The sequence below is a fragment of the Cynocephalus volans genome, chromosome 2, assembly GCF_027409185.1.
Source record: "Cynocephalus volans isolate mCynVol1 chromosome 2, mCynVol1.pri, whole genome shotgun sequence".
NCBI lineage: Eukaryota > Metazoa > Chordata > Mammalia > Dermoptera > Cynocephalidae > Cynocephalus > Cynocephalus volans.
Window position 1 is genome coordinate 167,670,650 of NC_084461.1, and position 23,918 is coordinate 167,694,567.

The 23,918-nt window shown below is 50.9% G+C and overlaps 1 protein-coding gene across 1 annotated transcript in view; it reads left to right on the plus strand.

Moving 5' to 3' along the window:
• Nucleotides 1-23,918, plus strand: part of SCARA5 (scavenger receptor class A member 5) — a 106,552-nt gene that overhangs the window by 70,102 nt on the left and 12,532 nt on the right. The window contains exons 5-7 of the mRNA XM_063087085.1: nt 3,399-3,479; nt 3,918-4,016; nt 5,675-5,731. Of these exons, the coding sequence (XP_062943155.1) occupies nt 3,399-3,479; nt 3,918-4,016; nt 5,675-5,731 (237 nt within the window). The remainder of the gene's footprint in view (nt 1-3,398; nt 3,480-3,917; nt 4,017-5,674; nt 5,732-23,918) is intronic.

Here is a 23,918-nt window from a genome sequence, read left to right on the forward strand (position 1 = left end):
CTCCTTGATGACAAGCCTGCAATACAAGTGGTGGGAAGGAGGCTGAGGGGACAAAGGAAAGAGGGCTCAAGCAGGCTCGAGGTTTCTAGCCTGGATTCCTGGGGGAAAAGGCTCTGATGAACATGGAGAGAAGTCAGGTCTGGGGTATGCACTGCCTGTGGCAGCAGCCGAGATGGAGGAAGTACTGGGTCCTGGGAGCACCAGGCCACCTTGCCCCCAGGCCCTGGTCACACTGCCAGCACCACTTGAGGGCGTGACTGAGGCTTGGGAACCAGCGGCCACTGTCACTGTCCACCCCAGTTTCTCCCGGGCAACCTCTAGTGAAGACCCTCATTCACCACTCACTTGTGTTTAAAACAATATATCCATGTGTGGGATGTTTTTAGACATCCCTGGGTGACCCATCCCAGAGAGGCAGGGTGACTTCAGGTGTGCCGTAGAATAACCCTGAGCAGAAATCTTATGACAGTTCTGAGGTCACCTTATGAAGAGTAGCACACAGGTGGTCGGGGTGGTCTAACCTCTCAAGATTATGGAGCCATTTGTGTTCATCATGTTGTCAAATCCACTCATGCCTCCTGCCGACTGCAGGAAAAAGGGATTTCCACCTGCATTTTAATAGAACCGGGCCCTGAATCCAAGACACTCTGTGTCCATAGTCAACCCCCACCTTCCACATGTCTCCACCGGGTGCCCCATCAACGCCAGCCTGCCGGGCAGTGTTCTCCCTTTGTGAGAGGTATTCCTGGGAAGATCCAGATGGTGGCTCACACCCGCATCCTTTACACTGTGACCAGCTTGATTCCTGGAGCGCCTGGGTTCCCGGCAGGGCAAAGTGGGGGCCAGCCCAGCAGCACAGATCCAGGCGCTCTCTCTCGGCTGCCATCACTGCAGCCCTGGCCTGGATGAGAGATGGCTGGAATGGAGCTGTGTAGCTCGTTTGATTCTTAACTGTGCCTTTCACTGGCTGTGCAGTCTTAGGTTTGTTCCAAACAGGTTCTGCGTCTGCAAACTGGGATCTGCATGGCCAGTCCTACTTTGCTTTTCTTCATGGAAAAGAGGATAATAGATACAAAACCTGGTCCTCCTTAAATGATCTGTGTAACTTGTGAATTTGTTGATTACTTTTCCCTTATAGCATGTGCTATTGAAATACTAAACAGCTGTCAACTTTGGTCAGGGTCTGAAGACAGTGCCAACTTTTGGAATGTATCAGTACATCTCGATCTTGGCTGCATGGTTGTTTTGTGTGTATTAGCACCCTCTGATCTCATGCATTCATTCATTCATCAACTATTTATTGTGCAAGACATGACCGCTATGCTGTGAGTATACATGTTTTGGTTTCCTAGGGCTGCCATAACAAAGCACCACAAACTGCATGGCTTAACAGAAATTACCCTCTCACAGTTCTAGAGACTGGAAGTCTGAAATCAAGGTGTCCACAGGGACATGTTCCCTCTGAGAGCTCTAAGGGTGGGCCCTTCCTTGCCTTTTCTTAATTCCTGGTGGTCGCTGGCAATCCTCGATGTTCCTTGGCTTGTAGACATGTCACTGCAGTCTCTGTCTCTGTCATCACGTGGTGTTCTCCTCGCACTTCTGTCTGTTTTCTCTTCTTACAAGGACTGGTGGTCATTGGATTAGGGCCCACCATACTCCAGTACGACCTCATCTTAACTAATTACATCTGCCAAGGCCCTATTTCCAGATAAGGTCATATTCTGAGGTTCTGAGTTGACATGAATGGGGCTGAGGGGGACACTGCAACCCAGTACAATATGGTGTGGACATTATTCCTGATCCCCTTTCTCTCTTGCAAAGCAGCGGGAGGTGAGAGCTTGCAGTCTGAGTCTTCCCAGCAGGTCCAGGAGGTAAAGTCCTGTCCCAGGGAGCTGGCAGTTTTGTTAGAAAAGAGAGAACCCACTCTGTATGGCTACAGGATAAGACAGTGTGAGATACATGTCCAATGGCATCAAGGACGTGTGTTCAAACAGGTCACGCCCACTTTCAGCAGGAATGATGAGTCAAGAAGATGGCCATGCACAGTCTCAGGGCTGGCAGTGACAGGGTGGGCTCACAGGCTCACCCACCAGAACAGCAGGTGCAGCAGTGGGTGGCAGGAGGGTCCTGGGAATCGCAAGATGTCTAGCCCTGGGGGTGTGGCTGAGTGCACAGGGACAGAAAGACCTGGGGTGAAACCACAGCAAAGGGTTTCCCATTGCTCCTGAGGGGGCTGCCTTCCAGGCCAAGGCTCCGGCATGGCAGGGATTCTAACGCACGTGGTTGGATTCAGTCCCCACCACAACGCTGCATGTTGAAGTGACCTGTCTGAGGCCACACAGCCAGCTCATGCATGAAGGGCTCCACCACCTCTCACCTGGACAGGCGGCAGCCTCCTTCTCTTCCGGCCTCCTTCCTGTCCTGATCCACTTTCTACACCAAAACTGAGCCGCCTTCCTGCGTGCAGATCTAACGGGGCTCTTTCCTCATGCCTTTCCTCTGACTCCTCGTGCCCTCAGTTGGGGTCGAGTCCAAGGCTCAGGCCAAGCCTCCAAGACTCCCCACTTTCCCACCCCACCGTGCTCCCCAGCTTCTTATCCCATCGTGGCTTACATATCTCTTTCTTCCCTTAAAGCCTGTATAGGGATTTTCCCCTCTTCCTGGAACTCTCCCTTTTCACTCTCAGCCAGCCTAGGCTGCCATAACAAAAGATCACAGACCCATGGTAAAAAGGTATCTGAAGAGACAAAAGAAAAATCATAGCCTGGAGAGTGGCTTGAACAACAGCTATTGATTTCTCACTGCCGTGGAGGCTGGAAGTCCGAGCTCAGGGCGCCAGCACGGTCAGGCTCTGATGAGGGCCCTCCCCCTGGATTGCTGGTGGCCACCTTCTTGCTGTGTCCTCCCATGGCAGTGACATCAAGGGAAAGAGAGCATGAGAGAGGGACTGAGGGACAGGAAGATGGAGAGAGGGCTAGTGCTAGTTCTCTGGTATCTTTTCTTATAAAGCTACTAATCTCATCATGGAGGTTCCACCTTCATGACCTCATCCAAACCTAATTACCTCCCAAGGGCCCCTCCTCTAATCCCATCACATTGCAGGTGATAGCTTCAACATATGGATGGTGTGGTACAAATACTCAGGCCATAACACACTCTCACTCCATCTTTACTTAGCTATCTCCTATTTCTCCTTGAGATTTCACTCTGGGTATTACTTCTTCCAGGAAGCCTTCGCTGATGCTCCCCAAAACTGGGCTAAGTGGGGCCCTGTGTGCTTCTGAAGCACCATGCTGACCCTTCCTCTCTGAGACAGGGAATTTTGGTTTCTCCACAGAAGTCTTGGTCTTGTTCCAGAAAGCAGCTCTCTAACCTTGGTGCTGTTTTAACCCTTTCAGGGCCACCGGGACCCAAAGGTGATCAGGGGAATGAAGGAAAGGAAGGCGAACCTGGCACCCCTGGGTTACCTGGACTTCGAGGTAATGGGGATGCCCTGGGTGGGGCCTGGGAGAGACCCCAAATTTGTCCCTGAACCCCACCTTGTCATTGGTATGAAAGATGGGGCTCCCTGGGAGAATGCTCAGTCAACTCAGCTGCAGATGCTCTGTTTCTTCCAGAAATTAATAAGATGGAGCAAATGCTCCTTTTCAGAAAGTGTCAGGGTCTGAACAAAAAGGGTGCAGGAGAGGCCCACAGCTCCCTGAAACCACTCCCCCCCCCCCAGGAATCAGGGTCTGTGTGACCAGGGCCTTCCGAGGAGCTGGAGGTGTCCCACAATCCAGACCAGCCTTCAAGCATGCTGTATCCCCTGTCAATGTTTCCTGAAGCCCCAGGTCCCTGACACCCCCAGACAATGACCTCTAAGGCCCTCTCCATTGGGAGTCTAAGGCTCCACCCTCTGTCTCTTCTCTCTCCAGGTCTGCCAGGGGAGAGAGGAACCCCAGGACTGCCTGGCCCCAAGGGCGATGCTGGGAAGCTGGGGGCCACGGGACCTATGGGCATGCGCGGGTTCAAAGGTAATGACAACTCTCAGTGCACCCCATAGTCCGGCTCACTGCCAGCCCCAGGCAACGTGTGGGCACTGGAGTAGGCCATCTTCGCTCTGCCCCTGGCCAGCTGAGCCACCTGGGGCAAGTTGCTCTATCCTGAACAGCATCAGTGTTCCATCTGCAAACTAGAAATCCTCACGATACCATATTGCACAGGGCTCTGATGAGGAGACATGGAGTGCGTGTGTGTGACCGCGCTCTGCAAACGCCAAAGTCCTTGTAGAAATGATAGCCCAGAGATGGAACCAGAGGAAGCCGGCAGGATGGGCCCTAGGACAGACACAAGTGACAGCTGTCCTCTCCAGTCCTGTGCCAGTTTCGTAACCTTATGAAATATTCTTTTCATTACCCCAATATTTACAACTTTAATTCAGCTCTCCAATTTATATTGCCAACAGCGTTTCTGATTTTTCTTTCTTCCAATGGACGGTCCCCTTTTTCATTTTAGGGGTGCCTATTTTATAGTCAGTCCCTGTCTCTCCGTGCTCCTTTGAAGAGTGTCCAGACCTCCTATCATCACTGCAGAAGATGACCTCTGTCCCCAGGCTCCCTACTCTCACTTCTAAAAATGAAAACTAAGAAAAAAGAACAGTTGATCATTCCCACCCCATGTCAGGGATGGTTCCTGAACCTTGGATCACTGGGAAATTTTATTTTACTTTCTGGTTAGAGATGAAACAGGCTGAGGATTTCCTTCGTTTTATGGTCCCATTTGAAAAAAAAATAATCGATTTTAAAACAGAATGTAAAAGTAGCACATGCTTGTTAAAAAAAAATAGACAATGCAGAAGTATATAAAGCATAAAGTAGGACGTGAGTCCCCTGCTCCTTCAGTCTCTTCAGCTCTAACCCGTGTAAATGCTTTGGAGTGTATCCTGCCAGACCTTTCCCTAAGTACTTGGGTATACACATACATGGTTGTCCTTGTTTTTAAGACTTGGGTTGCCCCGAGCATGCTCCTCTGGAACTTGCTGATTTGCTTTTCACCCACAGCATGCCATGGGCTTTTGATTTGCAAGTATCTTTCTGGAGGTCCTTGGGGTAGAATTCCCTTGTCACTGCCCATCGACTGGTGCCAGGATTTTCAACTTCTCTGTAGTGTAAAAACACAGCTGGGAAAAGAGCTCAGCTCTTTAACCATGCCCTGGGAAGGAAATTCCACAGTTCCCTGGAAACTCTCCCTGACCGGATAATCTGCCTGGTGTATAACCCGTCTCTCCCCTTTTATAACTGAAGCCCCTTCCCCCCTGAATTTCCCCTACGCTCATTGGAGCAGACTTAGATGTGGACTTCTAAAACCCTAACTGTTCCACAGGAATATCTTTGCTGTGTCCTCTTGCAGCTGATAGTGAGTGCTCTGAGTCGGTGCTGTAGACGCTGCTCTTCTGTGCTTTCCTAGGAGGGAAGGCGGCTTGCTCAGCGGCCCCCTCCTCCTTCTCGGGGTGACCAGAGTGGGCAGCATAATTGGCTGTGATCTTATCGGCCTGCTGTGCCCTCCAGCTGCTGCTGGCTCCTGCCTGAGTCATTTTCTCTGGTCTTGGGTTAATAAGTCTCCCGCAGATAACATTTTGTTCACATTTAGGATTTGTTTCCATTCCTAATGCCAGTTTTCCTCTCTGTTTTAGGTGACCGAGGCCTGAAAGGAGAGAAAGGAGAGAAAGGAGACAGAGCAGGGGAAGCCAGTAAGGAGATTCTGCTGGGGTCACTGGACACTGTGTCAACACAGGTGTAGCTGTCACCCAAGCAGCCCCACAAGTTTGGGGTCTAGAGGCTGGAGCTATGGGCTGGGATTCAAGTGTCAAAGGAGCTGTCCTACCTCTTCAGGGTCCTGCTAGTCCAGCAAGTGACACCGATAGACCCAGGGGCACAGGCTACAAGTTTAGAGGGCGTAGAAGCCTAGAAGGTGTGTGGATGGACCTGGAGGCTCCCTCCTGGTGGCCTCACTAGCTAGCCATGTGTAATCGCCGTGCCTCAGTTTTCTCATCTATAACATGGGGATGCTAAGAGCCCTTACCTCATAGGATCATTGTGACAATTAAATTAGTTAATCCATGTAAAGTGCTTTTTACAGTGCCCAGATACCTGGTTAGGATTCAGGAAGTGTTCATTATTATCCCATGTAATACACTAATTCAGACATATTTCTTGAAATCATTGGAGACACTTGCTAAAATTCAGTTACTGACCTCGTTAAATACTCCCTTCCCTGGGTCCTACCTGCGGAAAGGTGCAGAAGCAAAGTGGATTTAGTTTTGTTTTTCTCCCTTGCCACGAAACGAGCAGTGAGGCTGGAGATCTCAGTATCTGGCAGACTGCCACGGGGAGGGCTGGCATCTTACAAAAACGTTTACAAGGGAAGCCAGTGTATCTCATCATGCCACCCTATCCCAGGCTTATTTTACCCCCAAAGGGCTACATGTAGAATCTAGGAGAGATTGCCAGAGAAGAATGAATTCGAGTCTCCTAGCTAAGTTCCCAAAAAATCCCATATTAGTTGGGCTTTGAAATGCATCTGTCACAGCAGGTTATCACCTCCTTGGGCATCTGTGCTCCTGTCTTGGCTCTGGGAAGCCTGGGCCTGGGCAAAGAGCACCTGTGTTCTGGTTCTCTTGGGGACACTCAGGGACAAGTACCACTGCAGTCACAAGTAGACCCAGATCGTGGTCTCCACATGGCTGATCTCCCTTGGTTTCAGTAGGTCCTTCAAATGATACTTTTATCCCAGACGCACAGGACCAGAAGGAGACCTGCTCCCAACAAGGGCCCTTGCCCAAGGCCCCTTGCCCAAGGCCCCCTGACACTTGGACTTTCCTCCTACTTCCTCTGGCTTCCCCTTCCCTGGGGCAGCGATTATGAATCAAATAGGACCAAGATATGTGACCACACTCTGTCCTCTAAAGCGATGGACACACCAGAGGAAAACCAAGGAAGCGCCTGGCCTGTCCTGGACTTCCCACGCCCACCTCCTCCGAGACGCCAAAATCCACAGAGCCATCTGTGTGCCTCACCACGTTTCTGGCATTATCTAGAGTCCCTTTCAAGGGCTTAACTGGAATGTCTGGCCAGATGAGGTGATGTGCTAGCCCCTGCCTGGAGCCAGAAAGAGTTTTGAAGACAAGGGCAGGGAGTCTGGACGTTATGGGTGACAGATCTAAGTGTAGGGAGTCGTCCTGAGGAGCGCTTTCTTCCTCTGCTTGCTGATCAGTTTCTGACAGAGGCTGCCAAGGTAGCTGAGAAGGACCGTGGCATGTGGCTCTGAGAAACAAGGAACTCTTGGCCCAGGCAGGCAGGAAGGGATGCACTGTGTGGAAAGATGACCTTTGAGAGGGAGATCAGAAACACTGCCCACATACCAGAGGGGCTCTCATCAGGAGTTCTTTGGCAGCTGTTCTTTTGGCTGGCTTGAGAGAGAGAAGAGGAGGGCTGAGCTGGCAAAGTCGCCATTGTACCAAGGGTGCTTTGGTCGCTGTTTCCCTTGCATCCATGGGCTGAGCTGGGTGGGCTCTGGGGCCGGGGCACAGGGTGGGGAGGTGGTGGTGGGCCACCCCGGGGGTGGGGGGGCAGCATGGGGAAGGGCACCCATCCGACTTGGGCCTGGAGCCTACAGGCTGCATGGCCAGAGGCTGATGTCACTCTGGGCGGTCCCTCCTCGGGGACTGAGGTTTTCTGTCTCGCCTTGAGGAGGCTACACCCTCACTGGGGCCCAGAACTCAGACACACAGCTCTGAGCTTTTCCTTCCTGCTCCCTGACAAGACCCCAAAAATGGTATCCATGGGTGATGGGATGGGAAGGTGGGGGGCCAGCGCCATTGTCAAGAGGCTTCACACCACACAGGGTGGTGGGGCCTGGGGGGCACACAGGACGGTCATCCTCCACCTTCCCATTTTCAGAGGCATAATGAGGGGGACTGACTGCCCCACGTCATCAGGCAGGGGCAGAGGCAGAACTCAACATGGCACCTCTGACTTCCTGATTCTGGGAAGCCCCTGGTCTTGGGTGGCAGGTCTGGCTCCTAACACCACCAGTGATTCCCTCCCTCACCAGAGATCCATGGAAGGGCCTCAGGCCGAGGGGGCTGTGGAAGCCGGTCAGGACTGAGGCCTGTGCCCCGCCACAGGGGGCGCCTTCCCATGGCCTCCACCCCCCTGCCTCTGGCCATGCCACAACCAGGCTATATTCAGACTCCTGCTGCTGTTTCCAAGGATCTCCAGTCCCAGAGGTGTTAACTATATCCCTGAGAGCCAGGCTCTGAGGAGACAGCCAGGGCTCATCTTTCAGAAAAGTGTGGAAATTCTGAGGAACAGGATGCCCACTTTTTGGGGTTTCTTAGTCATTCTCTGGGCCCTGGGAAGTCCCCCCACCCCCCGCCATGGGACCTACAGGGTGGGAAAAAAGAGTTCTCAGCACCAGAAAGCTCCCCTTGTCCAAAAGCCAATACTGTGGAGAAGCTGCTAACCAGGCTGGTCTCCTGGGACCCAGCTTTGCCTGAAGCCGCAGAACCTTTACCAAACACCTCCCAAGTGGGTACCTTTAGCAGCAAAAAACTAAAGTTCCAGCAGGTGGGGATGTTACTACATTAAAGGGATTGTTGAGAAAAACAGAAAAGATGCCCCTCGCGTGGGAAGTGGCAATTGGGGATTTTCCTTTGAGGAGGGCATTACAGAGAAGACTTCTCAGGAGGCGTTTTGAATCCATATTAAAATATTTTTCAGGACAAAAATCTTACCATTGTTTACCCGTGTTTTGATCTGGAGTCATAGGATCTTAGGGCTGGATGGGTTTCAGATGACCTGCTCTCCTTCTCCCAGCCGCACCCTACCAGTTCACTGAATAAAGACCAAGAACAGGGAGGAGGAGGGAAACCCCCGAGGTCACCCCGCTTATGGCCAAATTGGGTCTAGAATCCAGACCTCCTAATTTCTGCTGGGTGAGAGGAAAAGGTTTTCAGCTGGCAAGGGCGATATCAGTCATTCCCATTAGATGTTCGACTTTTGGAAGTTTGGCAAGGAAAAAAAAAAGTTATGTATACCCATCTCAAGAGAGAAAGACATTTGTTTTACCCTAGTATATAGCCCGTTTGCAGGAAAAATAAATAGTATTTTTGCAACCAGGGGGTGGGTAAAAGAGTCAGTTTTGTTTAAGTCCCATAGCGTGAATTTAAAGCAGAATGTAAGTTCAGATTGTTTAGAAAACATTTCTTTATTTTGTCTCACATGGAAAAAAATATGCAGGATGACACGGGTGAGTTCTAAACCAGAGCTTATTGATAGTTATCATTGGCATCTTGGAAAACTTGAAAAAAATATTTGGGCATGTTTTCAATATTTAGAGACATACATTTGGGGGCGAGGGGCGGGACAGTGGGCGCCCCAGCATGGGGTGTAAGCTCAGAAGAAATGATCAGGGGAAGGGGTTCCAGACAGTCTTCCCCATAGCTGCTGAGATGTTTTAGAATAAAGGAGGCAAAAAGTCCCTGGGAGTCCTTGAACTACCCCCATCCCTGTGCCAGGAGTGAGCTGCACCAGGAGCCCTGGGGAATCTGTTTGGGGTAATGCAGTACCAAGTATCAAAAGTCAGCCTTATCTCAGATATGCAGAGACAGAGCTACTGCTCCTTTAACATGCAAATATATACATTAACCATGTTTTCTTATTTTTTTGGCAGCTGGCGGGTATGGGGATTGAAACCCTTGACCTTGGTGTTATAAAACCACTCTAACCAACTGAGCTAACCAGCCAGCCCTTAACCACGCATTTCTTATGTAACTTTAATATCCCAGCAACAGTGTGATTTAAGAGTAAACCACAGCTGGCTAGAGTGTGGTGCTTATAACACCAAGGCCCAGGGTTCAATCCATGTTATCGGCCAGCCATAAAAATAAACAAATACATAAATAAAAAACAGAAAAAAGTAAACCACACATGTAAGAAAAACTGACCACTCACATAATGGTACTAGCAACCTTGCACCTGGTTCTGTGAGTGTCTGTGCATGCTGTGTCACTTAGTTCTCACAGTGACCCACAGGAGGCACATGAGGGAGACCAGGCTGAGAGTTCAGAGGATCAGGCGCTTGCCTGTGTCACCAGAATTTGTGAGGGACACGAACCCGGTCTGTCTGGCCTGGAGTCCACACGTCCATCCTTCTACCATCTTTGATTGTCCCTGATTCAGCGTGGGGTCATCAAGGGCCACTCTGTCTATTCCTAGCAGTTTCGTATGAAGGTGCTGATTTCTCCCTTAGCAATTCTCAGTTACTCTTCTGTGTCTCAGAGTTTGCTCTTAATGTCACCAAGCCCTGGCTGCCTTAACCTACTTCTGTGGCTCTGAGACAGACCAGGGCAAGCTCTCACCCGGGGGTGGGGGGATCCAGCCTCTGCCAGCCAAGCCCTGCCCACCCCACTTGCCTTTCATGTGCTGAGGGATTGTGTCAACTGTGCATAGTAGCTTGACTTAGGTGACAGGTACAGAGGCCCCCAGCACGTTCCTGCCACTTGCTCAGTTTATGCATCACTCGTTCCTCCATTCTCTTTGTCCTTATCTGATAACTTGCTTGACAGGTACTCGCTTGACAGATGCAAACACGAAGCCCACGTGGAACTGCAAAAGCCTTTTTCTCGTGTTTCCTCTGCTAAGCGGATGTCTAGTAACTGAGAACACACAGGGACCCAAAATTCACTTAGGAAAACTGAAGCAGAGTGAGGTGCCACAGAAACATCAGGGAGAAGGAAAAGCAAGCTCAAGGAAATGGTAAACAAGGACATGTCGGGAGCAAGATGACACCAAGCACAGGGAGTTCTGGGGAGAGTGGGGACAGCAGAGGCTGGAAACACAGCAGTTGGGGACAGAGCAGGCATTAGAAAGGAGCGGGGGCCAGAGAGATTTGGGGGCACCTTCACGAAGGGAAGAACTGGCCCCCGACTTCCGTTGTAAAGAAAAGATAGCTGTGTGCGAGGAAGGAAAACGGGAGGAGAGCTTGGTGGGTTCATCTACTGAGCTTTCGTGGTACACCCGGCACCTCGCTAAGGCCTGGCCTCACGTTGCAGGAGCTCACAGCCTAGCAGGTGAGAGACACATCAACACACCACTGCCATCGAGGGGGGCAGGGCTGCTAGAGGTAGGTACACAGGCTAACTTTGCCTCCTGCTTTTGGGGGCCAGTTAGGAGGTGTCTTTGACCTAAGTCTTGAAGGGTACGTTAGTGTTTAAAAGGTGGGCATGGATGACCCCCGTAAAGAGAACCATGCATGAAACAGCATAGTGTTGTCTGATAATCTCAAATAGTTTGGCATGGCAAGGGTCTGGGATATAAGAAACAAAAAATAAGGCCGGAGAGGTATGCGGGGTCACAGAGGGCCTCACAGTGCCAGCTTAGGCCTGACCTTCCCAGCACCTTATGGGTTCAGCAGCCCAGAAGCTCTCTGAACCCTGTCCTCTGGGGATTTTATGAAGGCTTCATTAGGTAGAAATGGTTGATTAAATAATTGGCCGGCCCCAACCTCCAAAAACATGGTTGATTCCCCCAGCAACCCATGGGGGCTTTCCAAAAGCCATCACATTAACTTATACTCTGGTGTGGTTGAAAGGGGCATCTTACGAATAACAAAAGATGCTCTGGGCTGGCCAGTTAGTTCATTTGGGAGAGCATGGTGCTAATAACACTAAGATCAAGGGTTCGGATCCATGCAGTGTCCAGCCACCAAAAAAAAAAAAGAAAAGAAAAGAAAAGATGCTCCAGAGCTATTTCACCTCTCTTATCACTTAGGAAATTACAAGAGTTTTGTGAACTCTGGCCAGGAACCAGGAGGAAGACTGCAGACTGAAATTAAGGCTGAGGCAGAAATAATTTTATAAAGTTTACTGGGAGCCAAGTGTGAGGATCGACCATAGAAACATCATCCGACACAGATTCAGAGAAAGTCTATTACAAATAACAAAAGCTTTATAGACAGAAATGGCTAAAGAAAGTAAAATCAAAGAACAAAAAGAATATTGGTCATTTCAAAGTTACTTTCCTTGTGAGGTGGGGACAGGAATACAGAGCAATAGAAAAATAACTGACTAGTTGTCAAGCGAGGGCTTAGAATTCACAAACCCTTCAAGCCCGTTGTACAGACTGGGTCACAAACTCCTCACATGCAGGTCCACGAGCTGGGTAATAGGGAAAAAATCCTGGAAGCTGTGGGTAAAAAATTAATAGGCTTTATTCAGAGATAAGAGCAGCCACCCCCTCCCGGAGCATTCCAAGGGGCTGCGACACATCGTGTATTAGAGCCGTTAGTCCTTTATACTTAAGTCCATAACCCAGGACACCTGGGTGCACATATGTAATTACATTAGTCAATAGCCAAGGAACACCTGGGTGCACGTGCATATTTACATCAAATGCTCAGCAAGATTCTGAACATCTGAGCGGCCCTGACCATTTTCCTATATTTTCCCTACTCTAGGTAACGTCAGGTGACTTCAGGCTGTCTTTTCTGTGTAAGGTTTATAGCAAAGGCACCTTTATTATCACATCTGTTGAAGATTGAAACTGGCCTGTTTGGGAAATTGGCTGTTATCTCTTTCTCCTGATTTCTGGGAAGGTCAGATCATAACCTAAGTGACTTAGAAGAACTTAGCAGGGGTGACTTCATTTTGATTTTTAGTCTGGTCTTTCTGGGCCTAGTACAGGAACTTGGTCCAAAAAATGGCTTCCTCTAACTTTTATTTAATAAGACCAAATATACATTTCTTATTATATTACAATATCATAGTAGCAAACCTGAGATCCAAGTCCTGTGCTGACCCAACTGGCTGTGTGGTCCTGAGACCCAGTCACTCATCTCCAGGCCCACAATTTTCTCTTCTGTTCCCCCTGTTCTGTGCAGAGGACGGGATCTGGCCTTCCGGCTGTTCTGGTTTGCCAAGATCCTATCTTAAGCCTTCCAAAAACAAATCTAGCGACTCTTCCCGAAAGCTTCCAGTGACCCCTTCCAGGAGAGCTTTTACATTGCTGTGTGCAGAAAACAGTTTAATTCTGATTAATCCATGTTGCGTTTAGTTGGATAGCTTCATATACGAATGTACTTCAAAAAGTTCATAGAAATATTTGTATTATTTTTCAATTCTATTTTTCCATGAACTTTTTGAGGTACCCTTGTATGAATAGATTCAAGAGGACCTAAAAAAAATTAAAGCCCCTTTACGAAGCCATGTGGTAAAATGAGGGTTGCAGGGGGCTGCCTGAGAGTCAGAACAACTAAGCTAGTTATATTACATTCATTTCTTGTAAAAGGTATTTTCAGTGTCCCTGGCCAGAGGAACAAGAGCTGGCATGCACCCTGGCAAGGGGAATGTGCTTAGGCAAGGGGAAATGAGGCCCCCCTTGGGAAACGTGAGAGGTCATTAACAGGATGACTAATATTTGTATTCTAAATACATGCTAAGTGAAAGCAGAATCCCAGGGCCAAGTCCTGGGAAGAGCCACTAGTTGGAAGAAAATAAACAAGCCAGTGTTTGGAGTTTATGTTAAGCCAGGTGTGGAAGTGTACTTAAGAGGGTTTGCTGCTGTGACCCATCACTCCAGTGGGGTATTTCATGCTTGTGAGTCGAGGTAATCAGTTGAATCAATCCATTTTCTTTCGCTGATAACAGAATCCCTGAAACTGGGTAATTTACAAAGAAATAGAATTTGTTTCTTACAGCTTTGGAGTCTGGGAGGTCCAAGATCCAGGGGGTGCATCTGGTGAAGGCCTTCTTCTTGGTGGGGACTCTGCAGAGTCCTGGGGTGACACAGGGCATCACAGGGTGAGGGCTGAGTGGGAGCATGTTAATGTTCTCACTTGCTGTCTTTATAAAGCCCCCACCCTACTCCTTGATAACCCATTAAACCTTTAACCTACTGATTCATGAATGGATTGATCCATTCACGAAAGCACAGTCCTTGAGATCTAATCACCTCTTAAAGGGCCCACCTTTCAGATACCATATTGGAGATTAACTTCCAACATGAGCTTTGGAGGAGACAACCATTCAGACCATAGCTCTGGTTTTACTGCTCCCTAAATTGCTATTCTTTTTTGGTGCATTAGCAGCCCCGTGGGGTCTGTGCCATCTGGGCTTCTCTCTTCAGCACATTCAGCTGACACGGCTGTCCCCTCCCTCCCTGCACAGGCCTGGAGGCAGCTCCCTCAGGGACGGGCAGACCCAGTCCCTGGCACACAGGCAGCAGTTTCCCGGATTTGCCCCACAAGAAAACACCTTGAGTAATACAAACCTCAGACTGAAGGTGTGCGCAGAATTTTCTACAAAAACAACGCCTTGAAACCACTGAAGAACTGAAGTTTGGGTCTTTGATGTGGGTTTCATCTGAAGGAAGTTTTAAGTTGAAACTAAGTCCAGACGTACATTAAAACCAGCAATGGTTTAACTGTTTATTTAGAAAATATTTCAAACAAACTTGGGAACTGTTCTCCATCCCCGTGACGCTGTCTCTTCCATTGTGCTGGGAGGTGAAGCCCGACGTGGGCACCACACGTCCAGCCTGGGAGGTCTCCACAGTGCCTTTTTGACGTAACTGGATCAGCTCTGGCCACCATTGCCATAACTTCACAGCTCCGTGTCCCCTCCTGTCCTTTGACGTGGAAAACACTCTTGGTGGGTACTTGGGGCCAGCCATGCAGATGGGGCTGGGCTCCATGCTCCCTTTCCACAGGGGGCTGTTTGTCAAATTCAGATGTAAGAAAGACAAGATGGAAGACAGGCAAAGCCTGGGGACCTCCTCGGGGGCCTTGTGGATTCTGTGGTGGGAGGGACATGCATCTGGCTCCTCACTGACTCAGAGGCTGGCCAGGTCACTTGCCACAGCATCTCAGTCCCCACCATGGTCCTCAGCGATGATACTGATCAATGCTATTGAGACTCAACCACCCCCGTGACTGAGCTCATGTGTAGTTCAGAGTAACTTTCTAAGGTGTGTCTCATTATCCCATCTAACAGCAGGAAACCACTGAGTTAAATTCCTTGCCCGAGGTCACAGAGTTAGAAAGTGGTAAACCTGCCTTTGAGGATTTACAGTAGAGGATTTGCAATAGCAGGGCACGGATGCATCCCAGACAGTGGCCCCAGACAGGGGTCCCAGACCTGGAACTAGAAAGGAGGAGCAGAACAGAGATAGGAAACTGAGATAGGCAGAGGGGACAAGAGAGCCCTCCCAGGAAAGGCTACTAGTCCTGGGCACGGGACCTGGAGATAAAAGCAACAGGTCCATAATGCCTTTGAGAGGGAGGCCTTCTAAATGTCAGCACCTCCTCGCTGGGCATTCGGCCGGGAGGGCTACAGGCCTGATAAAAGGAACTTTCTTCAGCATCTCCGATTTTCTCCTGGCTCTTCAGCATATCTTTCTAGTCCTAAATGCCTGTTGACTTTCTGACCTCTTGCTGCCCTTTGAGAGATCCAGGAGTAAAAGGAAGGATGGGGATTCATCTGTCCATTCAGGCCACTTAGTAAATTCCTACAAATCCAGCTCGGAGCAGAGCTTCTGGGCATTAGCAACACCCTCCCACTGTGATGGGGCTGAGCTCCTGGTTCAGGGCTTGGTAGAGAAAACTCTTCATTTATTATTTGATGGGACACATTTTCAGTAAACACCTACTAGGAGCCTTGCAGCCAGGGACAGCAAAATCAGCCAAGACAAACTCCCAGTTTCCAAAGAATATGCAACAGAGCTGGGCAGACAAAGGGGTGAGTCAGCAGCTGAAGGGAAAGCCGAGGTGACTAGTGCAGAGATAACTCGGGAGATGTGTCTCTTGCTCCTTCTACTCTGCAAAGTCCTGAGTACCTCATGTGACCCCCAATCAGAGACACAGCACTGTGGAGGCCCAGGTGTGGTCACTTTATGACATGACCTTGAGAAAAAGTTGCTTGCCTTCTCTGAGTCTCAGCTTTCTCATCTGTAAAATGGGGATACCGTTATCTACCTTAGAGGAAGGCTGCCAAGACCACAGGAGACTGTCTAATGAAAGTGCTTGGAAGAGTTGTAAAGGACCATATTAAGAGCAGATTACCATCAGGAAAGAACATTTTATAAAGCCCGCCCACAGGCTAGACCACATTTTGAAAATGATGCCCTCCAGGAGAGCCTGACCAGAAATTCCTTCTCTTGCTTTTGGGATGGCTCCTGTCCTTCCCATATGGATCGCATTTCCCCATTGAGAAGTGTCACCCCAGCCCGGTGCCGCAGGCCGGCTAGGGGCATGGGGGGCTCTTTCATTACAAGAGAATAAAAGTTCAACTCCTTAATGGGCAGATGGTCCTAATTATCCCCGGGGCTCTATTCTGCAGCTGCCGAGAATGAGAGCCTCTTTTTCCCAGCCCAGTGTGTTTATTTCTGTTCTTTACAACCTCTTCCCTCTAGTCTTGTTTTGCTTTGGCAGGGGAACTGGAAGGCAGGAAAAACAAACATAAAGGGGCTGCAATATTCCAGGCTCAGGTTGGGCTTTCCCTCCTGTGTTTCTTTAGGAGCAAAGTTCCCTGGGCTTTATGGACCTTCTGATGCACAGCCAAGTGGGTTCTGGGGTACTGAGTGATCAGCTCCATTCTTAGAGCCCCTCAGAGAGCTGTGAGTCCCATTCATCCATTTGTTCCCCCATCATTTATTCAATACACTTTTCTGAGTGCTGCAATGAAAGTCTCTGTTTACAAGCGGGGACTACAGGGATGCTTACGACAGGGAGTACATGGAGGCAGGGCAGAGGGAAGAGTAGTGCAATTGTTCTCATATGTGGGTGCATGTAGTGTGGCCACAGGTCAGGGAAACCTTCCCAGATGAGGTGACATCTGTGATGTTCTTACTTACAAGGCTCTACCACTGGTGAGTTGTGTGTTCTACTCCCGGATCCATCCTCTCAGATAGTATTTCTTAGCCCTGGCTGTGCATCAAGTCACCTGCAGGGCTGGCCGGTTAGTGCACTTGGAAGAGCGTGGTGCGCATAACACCACGGTCAAGGGTTCGGATCCCTATACCGGCCAGCCGCCAAAAAAAAAAAAAAAACTGTTCAAAAATATCCCCCACACTGATGTCTTTCAAAGCCCCCCAGGTGATTCCTGTAGGCAGTCAGGGCTGAGAATCACTGCTTTCAGTCGGAGTCATTCCCTTAAGCCCAAGGAGAGTAAATACTGCAGACCCTATAATGCTGTTGTGAGATAAATGAAAAACACTCTGTGTAATGGGAAGGCTGTTTAAATATGAGTATTTGTTTAAAGTGTTCAGCCTGAGAGTCGGCTCTGTGCTTTTTGCTCTGCTCTCTGACTCTACCATGTAGCAGCTGTGTAACCCTGAACAAGTTACTCGACTTTCCTGGGCTCGTTTTCTCTTCTGTTAGATGAGAGCCATGATAACTCACTTGTGGAGCTTTCGTGAAGAGTGGGTGAGAAAATGCATGTATAAAGCACTGTGCACAGTGCCTGACGTGTAGGAGGAACTCAGCAAACAGACAAGAATTCTTTTCACCATTTCTTCAGGCTTGACTTGAAATCTCTCCTGGGCAGTGCCCTGAAATTGGCTTTGTTGCAGTTGGGTTTGGGGGCAGCTCTGAGCCAGGCGTAAATAAGCTCTGCTCGTCGTGGGTAGAATCGGGGCTACCCCAGCCCTGGAAACCAGATCTGAGAGATGGTGGCTCTTGGCCATGAAGCTGTCCTCCTAGATGCACTGAAGGGCTGAGTCATGAAGCCACTTGCTCAGTGGTGCTGAGAGAAAGAGAAAGATGTTCTATATCTCGCTCCCCGATTATACCCACGAAACCCAGAGCATGTAGTGTAAAATAAGGTAGGGAATCACCTGATAAAAAACACTGGAGACGTCCAGAGATGCCAGTGCCCAGTAAATGAAACCAGATGCTAGCATTAAAATCCTGGAATGGATTCCCCAGAGACACTGTCGAGTTCCTTTCTACTCCCAGAGGCAGGACGAGCGGCTGTCAGGTGGTGCAGAGAGGAGAGGAGTCCTGTGTTTGAAGTGGGGGAGGGGCTCTAAACCAATACTGAAGGTCCCTTCCAGCTCTTGGGGCTCCAGGATTCATCTTTTGGGGTGGGGGGCAGCTGGCTGGTACAGGAATCCAGATCTGTGACCTTGGTGTCATAAGGCTGTTCTCTAACCAGCTAAGCTATCTGACCAGCCCTGGACTCCAGGATTCAAAGCCAGGGGAATCAGGGTAAGACCCAGCCTGCTCTGTCTGGAACCCACTTTTGCTATGTATGTATTTACAAGGCAGAAAGAACAAAGAAATGCTTGTTTGAGAGGAGAATCCCCACATGTTAGAAGACTTATAAGGTCTGGGCTAGAAGCCTGAGAGTGGCCCCGGCCCTAGCGCTGCATTCCTAGACTGTTCCAGAGCTGTCTGGCTGGGCGCATCACATCCAGTTTGCATTGGTGTGCAGAAAGTTGCTGACAGCAGGAGCTGGTCTTCTGCCGGACACCCTTGTCTCCCCTCCCCTAAAATGCAATAGAGCCAGGAACTGAGCCCTGGGGAAAATGAGGAAGTGAAGAGGAGGTTAGTCCAGTTGGAGGGATCAGCCCACTCATTCCCACTCCTTACGCAGCAGGGTTGCTCTGCAAAGAGGCTTTCAAGGATGCGATCCCTGCTCGGGCCACTCGTATCCAAGCTGTCCTCAGCGACGTGTGGAGACTCCTCAGAGCTGACACACTGCTGGGTTTGGCGGGCGCTGATGACATACACATCTTTGACATGCGCTGTTGATCTCAATCACCACCGTTGTACCCATTTGAAGAAGAGGTTAGGTGTTGAAAGGTCATATCTGGCCAGTGGTGGAGCCAGAATTCCAACCCTGCTCCAGACCAGCCTCTTTCCAGCCTCCTGCACTGCCTTTCCACAGGAATCACCACAGCCATGTTGACTCCACCCCAATTTCCTAGAACCCCAGAGCCCAAGAAGGCAAGTAGCTAATCAGCCCTCGGATGGGGGCGTGCGATTCACAGGGGCTCTCTTTGGGCTCTTCTGGTCCTTGCTACCAGAGACTCATCTGGGTCACCTCAAGTAATGGGGACTCCCAGTGAGAGCCCCTGGGAAGACTTTGGAAGACCAGGACCCATAAGACAGGCGGGCCTTGCAGAGCCTGGAATGAGGAGGCCAAGCAAGACCCATGGCCTTCTTGGGGGCCCCACACTGGGGGGCGCAGCTCTTCTCTGTGATGTCTCAGCTCCCACACAGCTTGTCAATGCCACTGTCCCTGCCTCTCCTTGTCTGCTTCTGCTCCGCTCTCTCCATATCACCAGCTCAGATTCCCCAGAGAGTCCGGGTGGTCCTGCTGATCTTGGTCACTGTAGTTTGGACAGAACTTCCGAGACAGACCAGTCATTGGCCTTTCCCGCACGTAGAGAAGAGCCCCCGGGCTCTGTGCCCAGCCCACACCTCGGCTTGTCTAACGCTACAGTCCTGCCACACCCCATGTCAAAGACAAAGGTGACACTGGTTAGTGTCAAGACAGATCTTAATCAGCAATATCTATCACAGTAGGGAAAGAGTCCAGAGTGAACCGATTCACCTTTGATTTGTACAGAGGTGACGGGTGTTTTAAAGGAGAATGAAGGACTAAGGAGGGGGTGAGCAGGGGCTCAGGGAAGTGAAAAATTACGAAAAGCAGGAAGGTGGGGTTGACCCATGTGAAACCCAACTGGTTTGGAACCCTGATGATCAGAATCAGGCTCCTGGCCTCCCAGAGGCTGGGGGACAGGGCCCTAGCCTCAGATGTCACTGGAACCAATAGCCAATTCTTTTGGCAGCCTGGACTTTTCTCAGGCAGGCAGTTTAAGAGGGACTAGGGTCATCCTAGGGATGTGGCCTGGAGCCATGAGAAAGTACGTTCATGTGTGTTCAAGTCGTCACAGGCCGAGGTTGAGATGTAGCTGAGAAGGGGACTCAGGGGGGCCTGACTGCAATTCAGCCAAGGAGACCCTCTGTCAGGGATGCCTCAGCAACCCTCAGGAGCCAGTGTGACAGGTGAGGAAGTGAGGCAGAGAGTGCCCCGAGGACAGGAGAGCATGGCTGGTGGCAGCCTCAACTGGGCTGTGGGCTCCTGCTCCACCCGCTGCTCTCAGGCCCCCCGTGGTGCCACCGTGCTCACTGCGATTACACTGCAGCACTGTCGTGTGCAAAGAAGAGACAGGGTGATAGGCCTATGTCAGGCTAGGGCTCAGACCCTTCAAACCCGTTGTACAGACTGGGTCACAGACCCCTCACATACAGGTCACAAGCTAGGTAATTGGGAAAAGATCCTCGGAGTCATTGGCAGAGTTGACATGCTTTATTCTGATGTGAGCTCAGTCCTAAACTTCCTCAGCAGCAGCTTACAGCAACCTGCAGCAGATCCGGCAGCAGCAGCGGTGGCCTCCGGGGACACTCCAGGGGCCCTGGCAGCAACAGCCTCCATCAGCAGTAGCAGCCCCCTTGTGCCCCCACCCACCCCCAGAGTCATCCAGGGGGTGGGGGGCACTGTGGATCAGAGCCACTCATCTTTTATACTCAAGTCAAATAACCCAGGAACACCTGGGTGCCCATGTGCATCTACATCAGATAGTAGCCAAGGAACACCTGGGCGCATGTGTGCAGTTATATTTACATCAAACAGGCTAGGTCAAGCCCAGCAAGATTCCAAACACCTGAGGGATCCTGACCATTTACTTTCGCTTTCCCTATGACCTCTGTGTCCCACAGCTGGCTCAACCTATGTGTAGAGATCAGTGAACAATGGGAGTCTAGAAGAATCTACGGAAAGGCGTGCCAACAGATGCAGCCCAGGGCCCCGATCGTGGTATGCACAGCAAGGGCACAGGCTCCATGCTGGGACAGTGTTACTCTGCCTCTCCGTCCCGAGCAGGTGGCATATGTGGACGAGCACAGCACCATTCTGGACAGCCAGGCACCAAAGGTTAAGACTGGAACCAGGAGGGACAGGAATCAACTGTGAGACATTCGGAAGGGGATTGCAATGGTGTGTGCCAACAGAGTCATGCGTCTGTCACCAAATCATCAAACACTCGTGTAGCACTTCCGTCCAGTCAGGTGTGATGTTAAGTGTTGAGCAGCTGTGGACGAGTAAGATATGATCTCTCTGTCCAAAAGCAAGCAGGATATGTGCACACAACCCTCACAGCCTGAAAGCTCTTCCTGAGCCCTCCCAAGAAGGGTCCTGCCTCCACCCGTGGCCCGCTGGCTTAACCTCAAACCAGCTTCTCTTGCACCATGGCTTAGCACTGAGAGCGGCCAGGGCTGGAAGTGACTGTGGCTAGAAGGAGAGGCATCGGGCAGCCTAGGAACAGCTGATGACTTCCTCTCTCCCAACCTCAGTTCCCTCCCCTCTAAATGAGGGGTTTGGCCTCAGGAGGCCCCGAGCTCCCTGCCAGCCCTGACATTCTGCAGCCTTGTCCTTGTTAGGCTGTTAGTTCACTTGAGCGACTCAAGAGCAAAGACTATCTGTCCTCGTATCCTTAGCACTTAGTGCAATCCCGTAGTGTGGTAGCGATTCTGGACATGCATCTAGAGGGATAAATAAATGAGACATTGAAAAAAGAAATGCGTTCTTAAAGGTATGTGTAAAGAATTAGGGGCTGGCCAGTTATCTAAGTGGTTAGAGCGCAGTCTTGCAATACCAAGGTCAATGGTTTGGATCCCATTACCAGCCAGCCCCCAAAAAACAAAATCAAGAATTAATACGGATTATGTATCTTTAGTGTCCTCAAATCTGTGCACAGGAAGTGGAATCACCCAGGCTTTCAATGGATATGGTCTCTCTCTTCAAAAGCTGGGGCTGGTTTGTTCTCGCCTCCCTGGAAGCAGCGGCCTGTCCACTTTCCCAAACGCACTCAGCAGTGGGGGTGCTTCATGAGGACTGTCCGGCCATCCTGGCCCTCCGTGAGACTCAGGAGAAGCCAGTACAGTTCCAGGGTTAAAGGAGTTGTTCTTCAGGCAACTGCTCCATCAAAAGGCATCTTGCAGCAAAGTCATGGAGCGGATTAGGGGACCCTGCTCGGAGATCTCATGAAGAATGAAGGACTCTGGGAGAGAAAGGAGGGTATAGACAGAGAGCTGTTCTGAGGGTCACGTCTCAAGTTCAGGCCCAGCTCTCCTCTCACCCATGGGATGCTGTGGGGGAGGCCATCCCCTCTCTGGGCCTCTGTTCCCTCCTGTATCATGTGAAGATCTTGGACTGTGTTATCTCAAGTGTCCGCCACCTGGCAGATTCCCTGCTTCTCTGTGACTCGTGATGATGGGAAAAGCCCAAAGACTGTGTCACACTTCCCTAGAAGTAGCTCTGTGCGCTAAGTAATAGGACATCTGTAGCCCACACCTGAACTCACGGAAGTTGTCACCAGCGATATCCTCAGAAAACGCAAAGCCTCCCAGTCCATGCCCGGGCCTCCTCCTTCTACGTGAACCAACCCCGTCTATGCCCCAGCCATACCCTCTTTACAGGGAGCCAGGTCAGGGTCCATGCGACTGGGGCCTGCTGCAGGAGGGTGGCCGAGGGCCACAGCGTTGGTGGCAGGAGCGGCAGGGTGGTGGGCGGGCTCAGCAAAGCAGGTCGGGGAACGGGGAGGCAGAAAGCCCCAAGGGAGGTGGAACCAATGATGCTCCAGAAGACTTGTGGGGGTAACTCAGTGAGCCCTTTGATCTGGGGGACAGTGAGGAGGCCACCCAGCTGGAAGGGGCCAGTCTCCTGCCCTGGGCTCCCTCACGTCGGTTTTCTCCCCTGGGGTTGCACAGCCAGGCCAAGTGTGATGCTTAGGGTCTAGGCTTTGAATAGAGAGCACCATTGTCTGCTGGCTGCTCTGTATAAAAGGGGAGAGCCTCTGCCACAGGGTGTCAGGGTGGCAGCATGGTCCCCAACCTTGGGGCAGCAGAGAAGACAGGAGCAGAGACCAGTCCTGTGGACATCTGCATGTCCCTGCTGTGGGCAGGGGGGAAGATTCAAAGGAAAAGCTCTACCCCGGGCTTGATGGGCTGGGGATTGGGACAAGCTATGTCGGAAAGATCTCCACATGACTTCCGTGTGTTTGGGGAGGAACAGCCACTTGGCAGTTCCCTCAATTCTGGGTTTTCCAGCCGAGAGGTGGAACACTGGGGTGCCACTCCTGTGCAGAGCTGGGTAGCAGCTGACCTTGGGGCCAGTCCCTTCCTCTCCACTTGCAAACTGTGGGCATGTGGACAGGTAGACCCCAGTCTGGGCTCAGGACCCAGAACAAGAGGAACAGTGTGATGTCCTCCTCACCCCAGGCACTCACCTGTAACTACAAATCAGATAGGCCTGGGGGAGCAAGCAGCGGGGGGGCGGGCAGGGAAGGAAGGACTTTCCAGGGCTCTGGATGCAAAGAAGAGGGGGAGGGGCCTCTGGGTCAATGCAGGGCAGTTATTAAGGATGTGACTGCAGCCCCAGAGTGTGGGGTCCCCTCGCCCGTCGTGGACGAGCAGCTTGCCCTCGCCTCGCACTGCGCCCCTCACTGCCGTCCTGGGACTGGCCGGCTTTACACAAGCAGGAATCTGGCTCTCTGTTTCTCTCTGCTGTCACATGCAAAGAGAGGCATCTCCCTGACCCCTGCGCCCCACATGCCCTGCAAGGATCACTCTGGGCGTCTGAGGACACTCCCTGGAGTAACAAGAAGCGTTCTGGTTGGGGGGATGGGGGGGTCACAAACCAGGTGTGGCCACCACTCAGGCACTGTGTCTGATTAGGTGGAGCTGATGCGTCTGTTCAGTGACAGCATTTCCCAGTCGTGGTTGGTTGCTTAGTGGGAAACCTTTGCCCTGGGGTGGAAAATGCTAGAAAACTGCAGAGTTCAAAACCTCTGCCCGCAGAAACCCAAACCTCTTAA